The sequence below is a fragment of the Bos indicus x Bos taurus genome, chromosome 13 (genome assembly GCF_003369695.1).
Source record: "Bos indicus x Bos taurus breed Angus x Brahman F1 hybrid chromosome 13, Bos_hybrid_MaternalHap_v2.0, whole genome shotgun sequence".
NCBI lineage: Eukaryota > Metazoa > Chordata > Mammalia > Artiodactyla > Bovidae > Bos > Bos indicus x Bos taurus.
This window is the reverse complement of record NC_040088.1, coordinates 73,869,560-73,885,209: the sequence shown is the minus strand read 5'-3', so window position 1 is coordinate 73,885,209 and position 15,650 is coordinate 73,869,560. Positions and strand designations below refer to the sequence as shown.

The 15,650-nt window shown below is 44.6% G+C and overlaps 1 protein-coding gene across 3 annotated transcripts in view; it reads left to right on the top strand.

The window, feature by feature from the left end:
• Positions 1–15,650, top strand: part of MACROD2 (MACRO domain containing 2) — a 2,312,183-nt gene that overhangs the window by 2,148,766 nt on the left and 147,767 nt on the right. Inside the window, exon 12 of one of the 3 annotated variants that reach the window (XM_027560273.1) lies at positions 13,528–13,638. The exons of 1 other annotated variant lie outside the window; for it this stretch is intronic. In XM_027560273.1, the coding sequence (XP_027416074.1) occupies positions 13,528–13,638 (111 nt within the window). The remainder of the gene's footprint in view (positions 1–13,527; positions 13,639–15,650) is intronic. One more of the 3 variants, XM_027560274.1, reaches the window with a different exon arrangement.

Below are 15,650 nucleotides of genomic sequence, written 5' to 3'. Positions count from 1 at the left end.
CTTCAGCATTACTGGTTGGGGCATAGACTTGGATTACTGTGATATTGAATGGTTTGCCTTGGAAACGAACAGAGATCATTCTGTCGTTTTTGAGATTGCATCCAAGTACTGCATTTCGGACTCTTTTGTTGACCATGATGGCCGCTCCATTTCTTCTGAGGGATTCCTGCCCGCAGTAGTAGATATAATGGTCATCTGAGTTAAATTCACCCATTCCAGTCCATTTCAGTTTGCTGATTCCTAGAATGTTGACATTCACTCTTGCCATCTCTTGTTTGACCACTTCTAATTTGCCTTGATTCATGGACCTGACATTCCAGGTTCCTATGCAATATTGCTCTTTATAGCATCAGACCTTGCTTCTATCACCAGTCACATCCACAGCTGGGTATTGTTTTTGCTTTGGTTCCATCCCTTCATTCTTTCTGGAGTTATTTCTCCACTGATCTCCAGTAGCATATTGGGCACCTACTGACCTGGGGAGTTTCTCTTTCAGTATCCTATCATTTTGCCTTCTCATACTGTTCATGGGGTTCTCAAGGCAAGAATACTGAAGTGGTTTGCCGTTCCCTTCTCCAGTGGACCACATTCTGTCAGGAAGAAGGCTGAGCACCGAAGAATTGATGCTTTTGAACTGTGGTGTTGGAGAAGACTCTTGAGAGTCCCTTGGACTGCAAGGAGATCCAACCAGTCCATTCTGAAGGAGATCAGCCCTGGGATTTCTTTGGAAGGAATGATGCTGAAGCTGAAACTCCAGTACTTTGGCCACCTCATGCGAAGAGTTGACTCATTGGAAAAGACTCTGATTCTGGGAGAGATTAGGGGCAAGAGAAGAAGGGGATGACAGAGAATGAGATGGCTGGATGGCATCACTGACTCGATGGATGTGAGTCTCAGTGAACTCCGGGAGTTGGTGATGGACAGGGAGGCCTGGCGTGCTGTGATTCATGGAGTCGCAAAGAGTCAGACACGACTGAGCGACTGATCTGATCTATCTTAGATCAGATTCCTTAGAAGCCCACCCTAAGACAAGGATTCAAGGGCCAGCAGTTGATTTAAGGAGTGATTCCAGGGAGACAGGAAGGAGAGTATTGGTGTGAGACAGGGGAGGGAAGGAGACAAATGCAGGGCTGTGTCTCTGGGAGACCATGTGGGAATCTCAAGGCGGTCCCAGCGTAGGGGCATGAAAGCAGCTGTCCATCATTGGTTGAGGGCTGCTTCCAAATTGGCTGCACAGGACAAGCATCATTTTGAACTAGGAGAAAACCCTGCAGCACAGTGCCCCGGGTATTCACGAGGAGAAACCACAGCCATGTGAGTGCATGGAGATCAGAGGTGGATGCCAAGGGACACAGTGGGGATTTGACAGCTTCAGCCTCAGTATCTGTCTGCTCCACTGAACTCTCTGTTCCAGGACTCCATGCTCACTAATTCTCACTAGAGCAGAACCATCCAAGAGAAGTAGAACGCTAGTCATGATGTATATTCAATTTTTAATTCCTTAATTTTGAGGTGTTTTTTTTTTAATTTTGAGAAGCAATGTTTTTAAAAAAGATGTAAGAGAAATGGGCAACATTAATTTTTGTTCAGTCACTAAGTTGTTTCCAACTCTTTGTGACACGTGGACTACAGCATGCCAGGCTCCTCTGTCCTCTACCGTCTCCCAGGGTTTGCTCAAATTCATATCCTTTGAGTCAATGATGCTATATAACCATCCCATCCTCTGCTGCCCCCTTCTCCTTTTGCCTTCCATCTTTCCCAGCATCAGGGTCTTTTCCAGTGAGTCAGTTCTTCGCATCCAGTGGCCAAAGTATTGGAGCTTCAGCTTCAGCATCACTCCTCCCAATGAATTTTCAGGATTGATTTCCTTTAGGATGGACTGATTTGATCTCCTTGCAGTCTCTAGAGCCTTCTCCAACACCACCGTTCAAAAGAATCAATTCTTTGGCTCTCAGCCTTCTTTATGGTCCAACTTTCAAATCCATACATGACTACTGGAAAAACCATAACTTTCACTGTACAGACCTTTGTCAGCAAAGTGATGTCTCTGCTTTTTAATATGCTATCTAGGTTTGCCGCAATATGACATAAAATTCTGTGTTTCTCTCTGGATTGTCTCAAGCTTCCGTTTTACCTTGTGTAGACAGGTACCTCTCAGGAAGACACTCCGTCCACCTTTCTTTTGTCACCTCCCAAAGGGAAAGTCTTTTGTCTTCCAGATAACCTAATTTATTCCCTCTCCACCATCTTGAACTTTGTAAGTACTCAACAATCATTAATTCATGACAGAGATACCTAACAGCTTTTGAATTTATTCATGGGATGATTCTTCTATTCAAAGAACATCTTTATATACTTTTCTAATATCCCACAAAAAAGCCAACCAGTGTTTTGTCTTGCCAGTTCTGAAGGTAACATCTGCACAGAGCACAATGTGTGACTGTTTTAAACAAAATGTGTAGGCACACCAGTTATCTCAATTCAGAAACATAAATGACAACAGTGAGAAATGTAACTTTTAGAAGGGAATTTAACCTGAGGGCTTAAAGTTAATGAAAAAGTGCAATTGTTGTTTTGTCTGTTAGAGCAAAAGAATCCCATCATTGCGCTAAGCTTTGTTTTGGCCATAATTTTCCCACTTATGATGTGGGCACCAGCTTATGTTTCACAACCTGAAAACCAGTGTAATTTATAACCATAAACACCAGCATAAATTGATGTCTATCCCTAGCTGCTCCATGGATTCAACTGGAAGACTTTTGGAAAGTTGCTTAATTCCCCTTTGTTTCCTATTCTTTAAAAAATGCCACATTAATATGTTTCTTATTATTGTCATTCCTTAATGGTTATTGATTGTGTTTTGTATCTCTGTGAGGCGTTGCAACTTCCCCAGGGAAAACTGTGTTAATGAACAGTGTTTGTAAAGTACTTGGAAATCCTCGGATTAAAAACTAACCATATCAGAATATAAGTATTTGTACTAATATGCCATATGGGAGAAGCATATGTCATCTATTAAGAGGGCATGTGTGGTATTGAAAATAGTTGTCTGGCTGCATTGCCTTGTGCTATTTTTATATCAAGATGTGCCAGGGCAAGTTTTGGTATGCCAGCGTCATACCTTAATTGAACTATAAAGTTCAATTCTACAGCAGGTATTTGTTGAGTTTCTTCTTATACACTTGACCTTCTACTTAGCAACTCACACAATATATGTTAGGGACAGTTGCATGCTACAGTCTCATGAGTTTCTTTTCCTTGAAATTGCATCGTATTTAAGTCTCTCTTAATAGACACATATGCTTTAAAAATAACAGGTTTAATTATTTTCTCTTCTCCCTATATCCACAAATAGGCAGTTTGGGGACATTTCTAGAAAGAGCTGCTGCTGCTAAGTCACCTCAGTCATGTCCGACTCTGTGTGACCCCATAGACGGCAGCCCACCAGGCTGCCCCATCCCTGGGATTCTCCAGGCAAGAACACTGGAGTGGGTTGCCATTTCCTTCTCCAATGCATGGAAGTGAAAAGTGAAAGTGAAGTCGCTCAGTCGTGTCCGACTCTTAGCGGCCCCATGGACTACAGCCCACCAGGCTCCTCCGTCCATGGGATTTTCCAGGCAAGAGTACTGGAGTGGGGTGCCATTGCTAGACCAAGATAATGGTCTTCTCAGTCCTGTATTTGAAGACCAGCCATGGGTCTTGCACGCCGTCTGTGAATGCAGCTGTAATACTATTTGAGTCTGAGTAGAAGTGCTTCTGGCAGCCAGGAGAACACTGCTCACCATCTCCCCAGGTGGGCTCTGTGAGCACCACTCCATTGCCAGGAGGTTCCAAGTCATGCATCTGGATAACTGCATTGTAACAAGTTCCAGGCACAACCTCCACTGGCCTGGAGAAGGGATTCCTTCTCTAAGGCAACTTCTCCAGTTGTTGTTGTTCAGGCACTAAGTTGTGTCTGACTCTTTGCAGTCCCATGGACTACAGCACACCAGGATCCTTCACTATCTCTCAGAGTTTGCAGAAACTCATGTTCATTGAGTTGGGGGTGCTATCTAGCCGTCTCACCCTCTGCTCTCCTTCTCCTCCTGCCTTCAATCTTTCCCAGCATCAGGGTCTTTTCCAATGAATCAGCTCTCCACATCAGGTGGCCAGAATATTGGAGCTTCAGCTTCAGCAGCAGTCCTGTTCCAGTAAGAAGACAAAATGGTGACAGATATACTGTAACTGGAGCCTGGGCTCTGTAGCTGGGCCATCTTTCTTGAAAAATTGTGCCCCACATGATGTAGGAGCCCAACTAACCTGGCGGTTGTGAAATAGAAAATAATTTTCCTTTTTTTCCCTGATTGACATGTAAAGTAGCTGTGCAAGTCCAGGTAAAGGATGAGCATGTTTCATTAATTCACAAATATTTGTTGAACATCATATGCTCAGTCTAGTTTCTTAGGAGACAACAGGCAAGTAAGCCACGATTCCTGCCTTAATGGAGCTTATATTCCCTTAAGGATGGATATGCATAAACCACGGACATTAACACCTACCTAAATTAAATATTTGAAGGTGATCAGTGATCAAAAGAGGCAAAAATAAAAAGCAGATCAGGATAAGGACGGAGTGTGTGGAGGTGGGGAGATGTTGCAATTTTAAGTGGCATGTTCAGCACAGTTTGTAAAGGGGACGTTTGAGCAAAGACTTAAAACACCTGAAGGAAAAGGAATCGAGGCAGAGGGGGATGGGACAGGCAGTACAGAGACCTGGGGAGAAGACAGTCTCATGCTGGAGAAACAGCACGCAGAGGCCAGTGTGGCTGGAGTGAGTGAGAGGGGAAGAGACTAGGAACAAGTCAGAGCAGGAAAACAGCGGTCCCCATCACATGGGGCCTTGCTGCCTTTGCATGGAAATGGTATGATCAGACTTAAACATTTCAAAACAGACCTTCTGGGGTAAGAATAAGGGCTGTCGCCCCAATCTAGGAGAAGTGGGCATAGAGACTGGACCAAGGTGATAGTGAAAACAGATGAATTCTAACCACTGGTGTTCCCTACATAGCACCACATTTGATTTTTAGGAACCATTATTTGTGATCAAAGAGACATGACATTTTAAAGCTAGCCCAGAATTCAGTGAGGTTCAACTAGAGGCTCAAATAGACACCGTATCTTTTCTCCATCAAGAACTGAAATAAGGTTTGAACGACAACAAAATAATTATTGTTTAGGGGAGAACGAAGTTTCCTTCTTGACCACTTGGCAGGTGTTAATGGAACCCTGCTGGAATGTGGGCGCTGTGCAAGATGCTGAGGACACCTCAGGAACAGTATGGACATCTTTCTCAGGATTTATAGTTTAGCTGTCAAAACTCGAAAGAGGTCACAGGAATCTGCAAGACAAGAAAGATCTCAGGTTTTGGCACAGTCTGGCCCTGATTTTTAAGTCTCAGCTCTGCCACTAATTGTGGGGCTTTGGGGCACTTATTTGACCTCCCACAACCTTGAAATCCTTATCTGTAAAAAATGTAGATAAAAGTCTAGCCCAGGAGGACTGTGGAGGGCTTCGCGGTAACAGGTCAGAGGTGCGGAAGTGCTCGTCCCCGAGAGGCAGCAGCTCCCGTTCGTGTCAGATGGTGACTGCCTGACCATATACCGCTCTTTGATCTGCCCAGGAAGACACACATGAGGCTTCTCGTTACAGTGGGGAGGCAGCCAACTCAGGAACTTAATTTCCTGAGATTCATATATGTAGATCAATTGGTTGACACTACCTCCAGAACAAATGTTTAAAGGTTTGAAACAAAACTTTCTACCTCTCTCCTTTTGTTCTTTTCTTTCTTTCATCCTAAAAACCTTTATGCAGAGTTGAGCAAGGTTAGGCATTCACGCTGACGCACGGGTGGTGAGGTAGGGAACCAACCTCTCCCACCCCCGGCCTCCAACCAGCCGGGGTGTAGTTGAGGTCAGGAGAGTGTCTTGGCCTCATATTGAAGGAGACTAAAGAAACAGGACAACGAAAGGCAGTTTGTGATGGTAAATTGCCGTGAAAAGTATTCTTAGAAAATTTTCAAAGACTTCCACGTGAGGAATGTCATCACTGCTTAATTGCATTGTGGTCATGGAGAAGGTCTTTGTAGAAAATACAGACCAGGGTACTCAGGGCTGGCAAAGGTGATAAGGGGGTGATTATGTCCCCAACTTACTCTAAAATGGATCAAGGCAAAAAAGAAAGTTTCTAGTACTATTCCTGTAACTCTCCAATGTTTGAAATTGTTTCAAAATATCTTTACTATTAAAGAACAAATTTAGAGTTGTACCTTTGCACCCATCTGGCTTCAGTGTTGGAAAAGCTGGTTTCTCGATGTTCTTAGTGTTCTGTGTTAACTTGCATGAGATTACAGTTTAATTCTCAGCTATTATGTTAAGTATCATTTTCCTAGGCTTCCTGCAAGCAAATACTAGTTGTGATTCCAGGAAGGCAGTGGGGCACTCTGGTACCAGCGGACTGGGCTGAATCCCGGCTGAAATCACTGTGGGATCTCGGGGAGAGTATCTAGCATCTCTGTGCCTCAGTGTCCCCACCCACGAAATGTGGATAATAATAATATCACCTCGTTGGGTTGTTATGAGAATTCAATTTGATAATCTTTGCAGAGCATTGAGACACTGAGTGGAACATAGCCAATATTCCATACATGTCAGCCAGTATTAGCTAGGTGTCAATGGCACCCCACTCCAGTACTCTTGCCTGGAAAATCCCATGAATGGAGGAGCCTGGTGGGCTGCAGTCCATGGGTCTCTAAGAGTTGGACACGACTGAGCAACTTCACTTTCACTTTTCACTTTCATGCATTGGAGAAGGAAATGGCAACCCACTCCAGTGTTCTTGCCTGGAGAATCCCAGGGACGGCGGAGCCTGGTGGGCTGCCGTCTATGGGGTCTCACAGAGTCGGACACAACTGAAGTGACTTAGCAGTAGCAGCAGCATACCGCTACCACGTAGCTCTATTAAGTAAAGCATAAACATTCATGGCAGAGCATACTTGTCAAGAGCATTCCTTATATAAGCTAAATTTATTTTTTGAGTGTCTGTCTTCTAGAGAATTTCGGGATGTGTAAGAATACAGCTGTGTGGCAAAATACACAATTTAAGACTGAATTCTTTATACATGAAAAAGTACTGAGTTAAAAAAAAAAAAAACTAAGACTTCCTGACCTGAGAAAAATTAAGATACCATTTGTATTAATCACTATTATCACAATAAAACAATATAACAAATCACCCCAAAGTTCAGAGCCTTACAACAAAAAGATTTGTTCTCGTGCTCAGAGGTTTACAGGTTGACCGTGGGTCTGCTGATGTAGGCTAGGCTCCATTGGGCCGTTGGATATCAAGCTGTGAGTTTTCTGGTCTTGCCTCCAGACTGTGATGTGGGTCAAGCCTGCTCCTCGTATCTCTCATCCTCTCTAAACCAGTGGCTAGAGAGGCATCATCTCGTCATGGCCAGTGGTAGAAGCGCAAGCACTAAGTCCAGTTGTACAACACACTCAAGCTCTTTGCTCCTATCACGGCTGCTGACATTTCATTAGCCGTATCCCTGGATCAAGTCCAACAGGAGTGGAAGGACACTGAGACATACAATCCATTACCAAGGAACTCAAGAACTGAAGCCAGTAGTCCAGTCTGCAAAGCACTGAGTTTGAATTGCCTGTGCCCTGCCCATGTCCAGAAACCTTGGGAAAGACAGCAGTGTGCCGGCAGGCAGCACACGTCAGGTTGCTTCCCCAGCAGCAAGAGTGTATTTGTTCTGACTTACCTCCTCTTTCCCTTCCCATCCTTATGCACATTGCACAAAAGGAACTGCAAATATCAGGATAGCGGTTTGTAGCCACGACATTGAAATTTTGCCCTTAAAAAGCTCATCCATATAGAATTAAACATGAACTGCATATTTACACAAATTCACTTTGTTGTCAATGGGAGACCCTACTGCTTGCCACTTACAGAATTAATACTCACAAATGGTAGGAAGGAAATGGGCCTTTAATCAGAAGTCAACAATCTGGGGAGATGGTGGACTCAGCATCCCCCAAAACACACCTCCAAAGGTTCCACTCAGCCATGAAAGGTTTAAAGGAAAGGAGGATAGTAAACTCAGTTAATCACTGAGACAGGGGATCAGACTCGTCACTGTCCCCCACTGCGTTCAGGCTGTTGACTTCTGTGATCTTCCCCTAGACACTATCTTGTTCACACAGCTTGGTCACACAGTTTGCTCATAAGATTACTGAAAGGGAAGCTAGGGAAGAGATCTGGTCATCTGTTAATTGCTTATTCTTCTTTGATCTACAAGTCAGGCAAGGTGTTGTGTGATTAAAAGGTTTGAATGGCGTGCTTGGGCCAGAAATGAGTAGAGGTGGGGGTGCCTCATTTAAAACTTAGTTACAGTATAGCTTTGCTACAGGGACAAGAAAAGGGGCTTTCTGCTGAGGGCAGTTTGCTTCTAAGAGCTGCTGGCAAGTCCCCACTTGTCAGAACATCATCCTATTTCTGTGGGATTAGAGGGGAAGGTCTGTCTTCTGGAACTTCTTCATGTCAACATAGTGTTCTCGAGTGGAAGACGTCAGCATCTCTTTCCTGACAGTTTTAGTTGCCTGCTCTCGTATATGGGCAGGATAGACTACAATTATATTGATGCCAACAAAGATAGAGACTGTTACGGGCAATCATGTCCATCTCGTTCTCTTGAGGTCAGTCCTTGGAATCATGCTGCCCGTGACTCCGTGCTGCGCGAGACGGAGGGAGAAGCTCCTGTCATGGCTGCAGTCTAGCATCACACAGTTAGATTTTTTTCCCCTCTGGTGGCAGTTATGGTAACTGTAAAGCAACTCAAGAATATGCATCAGATGCTGAGTCTGCAGTACTGTTGTCCTGATCATGAACTTCTTGGTTCTGTACTTGAGAAAGTGGGAGAGCCCTGTAGGATTCTGCTCGGTTCCAGCTTTACAGCAGGAGTCTTTTATTTTTATTTCTATAAAATTCCTGAAACATCCCTTGCGTATAGTATGTGCTCCATGCATATGGGTTGAAAGAATAGAGGGCAGAGTTTTCATACTGGAGAAGCAGAAATAATTCAGCCATCAGAATTTGCACAGGTCACCATGCTTTTAGGCGTGGGGAAGTAGTCTTATGTGACACTCAACATGAATGAGGTAGAAATTTATTATTGGAAATAAATATGGAATCCTAAGGCAATGGCACCCCACTCCAGTACTTTTGCCTGGAAAATCCCATGGACGGAGGAGCCTGGTGGTCTGCGGTCCATGGGGTCGCTAGAGTCGGACATGACTGAGCGACTTCACTTTCACTTTTCACTTTCATGCATTGGAGAAGGAAATGGCAACCCACTCCAGTGTTCTTGCCTGGAGAATCCCAGGGACGGGGGAGCCTGGTGGGCTGCCGTCTCTGGGGTGGCACAGAGTTGGACGACTGAAGCGACTTAGCAGCAGCAGCAGCAACAGCAGAGCTAATATTAACTAGGAGAATTTAGCTTCCACATGACATCTTTTAGGCTCAGAAAATAGCCTGTCACTTCCCTGTATTTCTTCACATTTATTGTGAGCCTTTTAAATCCCTTCTAATAACCTCGAGTTTACATTCCCCAGTCTACTGCACTTTTTTTATTGTTTATATGCTTCCTGTGAAGATAGCTAGACAGACAAGCCCACCAAAAGGAAAGCCTGTCCTTATCCAATACTTATGGGTAACGGTGTAATGGGATTTTTTTCTTTCCTACCAGAGGAAGCCCACTGTTTCACTCAGAACTCACCCATTGGAGGCATTTTAAATGGATGGGATGTTAGAAGCCAGGCAAACTGTCCTTCTGAAAGTGAAATGAATGCTAGTCTAATTGCCAGAGAATATATCAGTTGGGCTTGGAAAGCAAGACTTCTACACTGGCTCCCCCTGCTGGCTCTGAGGATGCACTGTCTTTGGAAACTGATGAAAGCAATATACCTAATCCCTTTCTTTTGAGGGCAAGGTATTCAAATGCCAAATGTAGCATTCCTCTAGAAGGCATTTACTCCGTGATAAACATACCAAGTGTTTCTTGAATTTGCTTCCAAAGGGCAAAAATCCTGCAACCCAGAGCACCCCACAGCCAAGACTCTGTTCTCCAAGAGGAAAACAGAACACGCCACTTGGGCAATTTCATTAGGGAGTGGGACCACCGCGGACCCGGGGATTCAGGGTAAAAACCCAGTAGCTGTAGGTGAGATAAAGAGCCAGACTGTTTCTTACGGTTATAAAGTTGGTCATGGGGGCTCTGAGTTTCCTTTTCATGTGTTTAGGACCGCTGGAACCTTCCTGTGACTTAAATGTTGTTTCTCTTTCCCTTCTCTCTTTCTCTCTCCACAAGAAAGCTTTTTACCCCCACTCCATGAGAGATGCGGTGACCAGATTAATTTTAAAAACAGTCGGTCACTGAAGACTTCAAGCCTTTTGTAAAATCTGTGTTAAAATGTCTGGCTGTCAGGGGAGACAGGAAAGCTGGTAGATTTTTCCTGCTTGAGTCTGAGTCCATGTGGTGGGAGGAAGGCAAGACACTGACCCATGGGACACTGACCTATGGTTTTGACACGTGCTCCTGTACCAACTGGACCTTGTGAACAGGAGCAGGAACATCAAGGATTACTGTTGCTTTCCTGCAGCACCTCCCTGGAGAACCAAAACAGAGAGACATCAGAAATGTCCTTGTAAATATGCCACGGAGAACCTTGGGTTTGGGGAACTGCAGAGCCACCCCTACCGAGGTTACATTATAACCCTGTGACAAATGGCACAGTGCTGGGCAGAGGGAATTTGTTGTGGTTCAGTCGCTAAGTCATGTCCAACTCTTTGCGACCCCGTGGACTGCAGCACGCCAGACTTCCCTGTCCTTCACAGTCTCCCTGAATTTGCTCAAACTCACATCCATTGAGTCAGTGACACCATCCAATCAGCTCATCCTCTGTCATCCCCTTCTGCTCCTGCCTTCAGTCTTTCCCAGCATCAGGGTCTTTTCTCATGAGTTGGCTCTTCACATCAGGTGGCCAAAGTATTGGCGCTTCAGCTTCAGCATCAGCCCTTCCAGTGAATATTCAGGATTGACTTCTTTTAGGATTGACTGGTTTGATCTCCTTGCAGTGCAAGGGACTCTCAAGAGTCTTCTTCAATACCACAGTTGAAGAGCATCAATTCTTCAGTGTTCAGCATCCATACATGACTAGTGGAAAAACCATAGCTTTGACTATATGGACCTTTGTCAGCAAAGTAATGTCTCTGCTTTTTAATACGCTGTCTAGGTTTGTCATATTGGAGAAGGAAATGGCAACCCACTCCAGTGTTCTTGCCTGGAGAATCCCAGGGACGGAGGACCCTGGTGGGCTGCCGTCTATGGGGTCGCACAGAGTCGGACACGACTGAAGCGACTTAGCAGCAGCAAAGCAGCAGGTTTGTCATAGCTGTTCTTCCAAGGAGCAAGCAAGGGAATTATACACACACTTTATTTATTTAGCTGTGTGGGTCTTAGTTGCAGCGTGCAGGAGTCTCATTGCATCACATGGGATCTTTCCTTGCGGCCCATGGACTCTAGTTATGGCGCATGGGCTCTGGAGCGCAGGCTCAATAGTTTAGGCAAGCGGGCTTAGCTGCTCTGTGGCATGTTGGATCTTAGTTCCCTGACCAGGGATCAAACCCATGGCCCCTGCATTGCAAAGAAGTGGTCCATTCCTAACCACTGGACCACTGGGGAAGTCCCCATACTTATACGTTTATCCATAGATTGCATCTCTTCCCCTTGTCAGTGTCGCTCTTATTTATTTATTTATTTGCTTTTGTCACTCTGTTTTAAACTTTTTCTTCCATTCAGGTCAATTCCAGATGTTTTTGCATTTTCCACCCTCCTCAATAGGTTCTTTTGCAGAGCTGCTTGGTGAAAGGTTCCTTCACTGCCGCCGAGGCTCTTATTTCAGCTCCACGAGTTGCATCCTCCTCTGGAAGGATGCCCATCCTCTTGCCTCTGGATTAAGTGTTGGTAGTTGTAACAGATGGTGGGTCAAAGCACTCAAGTACAACTCGGTTAAGTGGTCTAAGCCTGGCTGGGGGTCAGGAATTTTTAAAGGACTCAGTAGGGTGAGCCTTCTGCTCCCTGTGATCTTGGCTGAGGTCATCAATTGGATGTGTTCAGCTGGCAGCAGGGCCAGGTAGGGAGGTGGGAGATGGCTTCATCCACATGTCTGGCCCCTCTGTGCCGCTCTCTCCTTGTCCCCCTCTCCCCTCTGGGGGCTCACCTGAGTGTCTTTAAGCAAGGTGACTGGCTTCCCAGAGGCAGAAGGGGAAAGCTGCCAGTTCTCTTAGGCTTTGGCTTGAGGGGCCCAGAGAATCATATACACATTTCACTGGTCTAAACAAGTCATAGAACGAGTCTGAATTTAAGGAGTAAAGAAGTAGATTCCACCTCTTGAGCAACAGGGAGCTTTGGCCATCTTTAACCCATGTGTGCAGAAAACTTCTGCTTCTCTGCTTTCTGTACTTTAACTGTGTGTCTTACATTTTATTCCTTTGTCTTTATAGAAATTCATCATTTAAAAAAATTGTTAAACATATTTGGAAACCCTCCCAGCAATGAGTTCTAAAATGATGCCTTTATTTGCCTTTGAAAAGTTTGCTTTTTTCTACACATAAATCCACAGAGATATATTATATACATTTTAAGCCAAAGGGAAATTTTTAGCTAGTTTCCAATATATAGCCACCATTATACCTGCCCAGTTATTTATTTTTCAAGGAGTTATGTATTCCAGCATAAACTTGATCAGCATAATCTGTTCAAGACAGAATATTTTGTAGCATAGAAATGTTAGACTGTCATGTGTAAAATGTAAGTAAATGTCTAAGAAATTAATGGTGTGGGATGGGGGGTGCAGAAGGGAGTTCCAAGAGGGAGGGGATATTCATATATGTATGACTGATTCACTTTGTTGTACAGCAGAAACACAACATTGTAAAGCAGCTATACCCCAGTAAAAATTTTAAGTAAAACCTGTAAAAAAAAATTAAGTAAAAATAGGTAGGTTTTTTGCAACATAAATCAAACAGGAAAATAAAGTGCGTAGGAACATAATCAGCCAATGCTCCTTACACGGTGCATATTGCTTGAGTCAAGGGAGAAAAGCAAATTGAAATTAAAATCTGTTTGGCACTTTGGGAAGTGCTGTATGAGAGGAGAGATGTGACTAGAACTGCTGAGTGAATTTTGTTTACCGCAGTTCAGCTTTCCGCCAAGCAAATCATGCGAGAAGGGCCGAGGATAAATGCACCTATTTATGTAGGTAATTTTTCTGTTTCACACCTCTGATTCATCTCTCTGCCTCGCTTTATGGCGAGTCATGCTACATTGGTTACAATTAATTTCACCGCTGCATATTAGCCATAAAGAGATATTTCATAAATTGACTTGATGTATATTTTCTTTCCCCCTCTGTGGTTTTCGTAAAAGATGAGAACGGTCCAGAGGAAAAGCCGAGTGCAGAAGAAATAGAAGAGCAGAGCCAAGAAGCAGGTGGGCTCAGATTTCTTTTGAAGCGTCTCCTCGGCCTCGTCCCCAGAGGTGAACAATAGCTCGACTTAGTGCTGTTTTCAGTGTTCATGCCGTTTCATCGGGTTAACCTCAGTGTCCATTGTGGTCTCCCTCAGGCAATCACCAGCCCTGTTAACGACGAGTGTCAGGGTCTTTAGTCAGAGGAGTGCCCTCTCGGGCGTCAGTCACGAGCTCCTTTTTGCTCCTGTGTGATAGCAGCTTGCTCAGTGATGTTCTGCACGGGACCGGCAGAGGCTGGAAGGACCACATCAGAGCTGGGCTGACTAGGGCAGGTCAGAATCAGCAGATTCAGTCTGAGGGGAAAAACGAAATGAAAAACATTCAAAGGACAGGCATCAGAGGCTTTCCCTCCACCACACGTGGAGGGGCCCATACTGGTTTGCACTCAGTTTTGAAGAGCTATGCTTCTGTTCATTTTTCTGTGTGTTGTGGATGATGCTGTGATGTGGCCTTGACTACCCCACACCCAGAGCTCCGTGAGATCCAAAGAACAGATGTGCCAATGAAATGCTTAGAGATCTTCTGCTGTAGATTGTAAATTGAACATTTTTAAAACTCAAAAAAAGATGGTCATCACCTTAGGTTTTTCTTTTCTTCCCCCCAATTTTTATACTCAGGCACACACTCCTTTGAAAGAACGATTCACACACATGTTATGCAGTTGTCAACATAACCACCCAAATAAAAACTTCCTCCTTCTACTTTTCCAAGTCATTCTTCTGGTTCTAATGAGCCCAACAAGTGGGGCATCTTTAAAATGGGGAGCTCTGCTCATTTGCCAGCCACACTCTGAGCCATACACTGGACTCTTGGAAATAAACCAGGCGCTGTGATAGGTTTGTCACTGAGAAGTTCCTCCGTTAACCTTGGAACTTTTGCTGGAGAACCGAAAGCCTTTATTATTAAACTGGAAGATGGAATCCAAGACGGCCAATCAGAGGAGGCACTGAAGCAGGGCGGCAGGGACCTCGTGTACCTGCTGCTTGCTCAGCCAGCGCCCCTTGCTTAAATGCAGTCCTTGAGGTGGAATGGATTTCTGATATAGAAAAATGTTGTTATCCGCACCACTGTTGCCCCCAGCGCCCGGTCACCACATCGTTATGTTCTGTGGAAGATGAGGCTTCTGTGAAAAGCTGTCACTTTTTTCACTGTTTGGGGCTGATGAGTATTAGTCAACCAGCTGCTGACAGCTGAGGCCATCCTCTGAATGTTGTGGCTTTACAGGTTTTATTCACTCATTGCGTGTTGTGTATTCGTATGTGTTTGTTTGTGTGCTCAGTCATGTCTGATTCTTTGCGACCCCAGTTGCTCTCTGTCCCGAACTGTCTTTATCAACATAAATTTCTCCCACCCCATTCATATACATACACACATACACACGTGTGTATACACACACACAGGCACACACATGTATACATGCACGCACATCTGCCTGCATTTTATTTATGCATCTCTTTTTCCCTTAATCAGTTGAGAACAGGCAGTTTCTTTATGGATTTGGGACCATCTTGCATGTTAGCAAAGAGTCGTAGAACATAAGCCTTCTTTTCTACCTCTCAGATGGACATCACCAGCAAATGTGGCTGCCTCTCAGTGTAGATAAGATTCCCAAACACACCTCTTCTTATTCTTCTAAGCAGGCCTTCCCGCTGGTTCAGAGCCCAGTGGCAGAATTCGTCTCAGATCCTGGCCACTGTCCGCATACATGGCTGTAACTGCTCTACCTCCCTAGTCCTGGTGCAGAGAAGTCAGAGGTGCAATGGTGGTCACTAAAATGCTTTTGACCTGCTGTTATTCTTCCAAAATAAAAATATCTTCCTTTCATTCATTAGAAATTCCGGCTTCAGTTCTAACTGCACAGCTCTGCACGCCTCTTCCATATCATGCAAAAAGCACAGTCTTCAGCCAGCATCATCCAGCGGTTCTGACTGCTGTCATGATCAAATCAAAGTGGTAGATCCTATTCCTCAAACAGCCACTCAACAAATACCTATCCAGCGCTCACTGTGGCCCAGGCACTG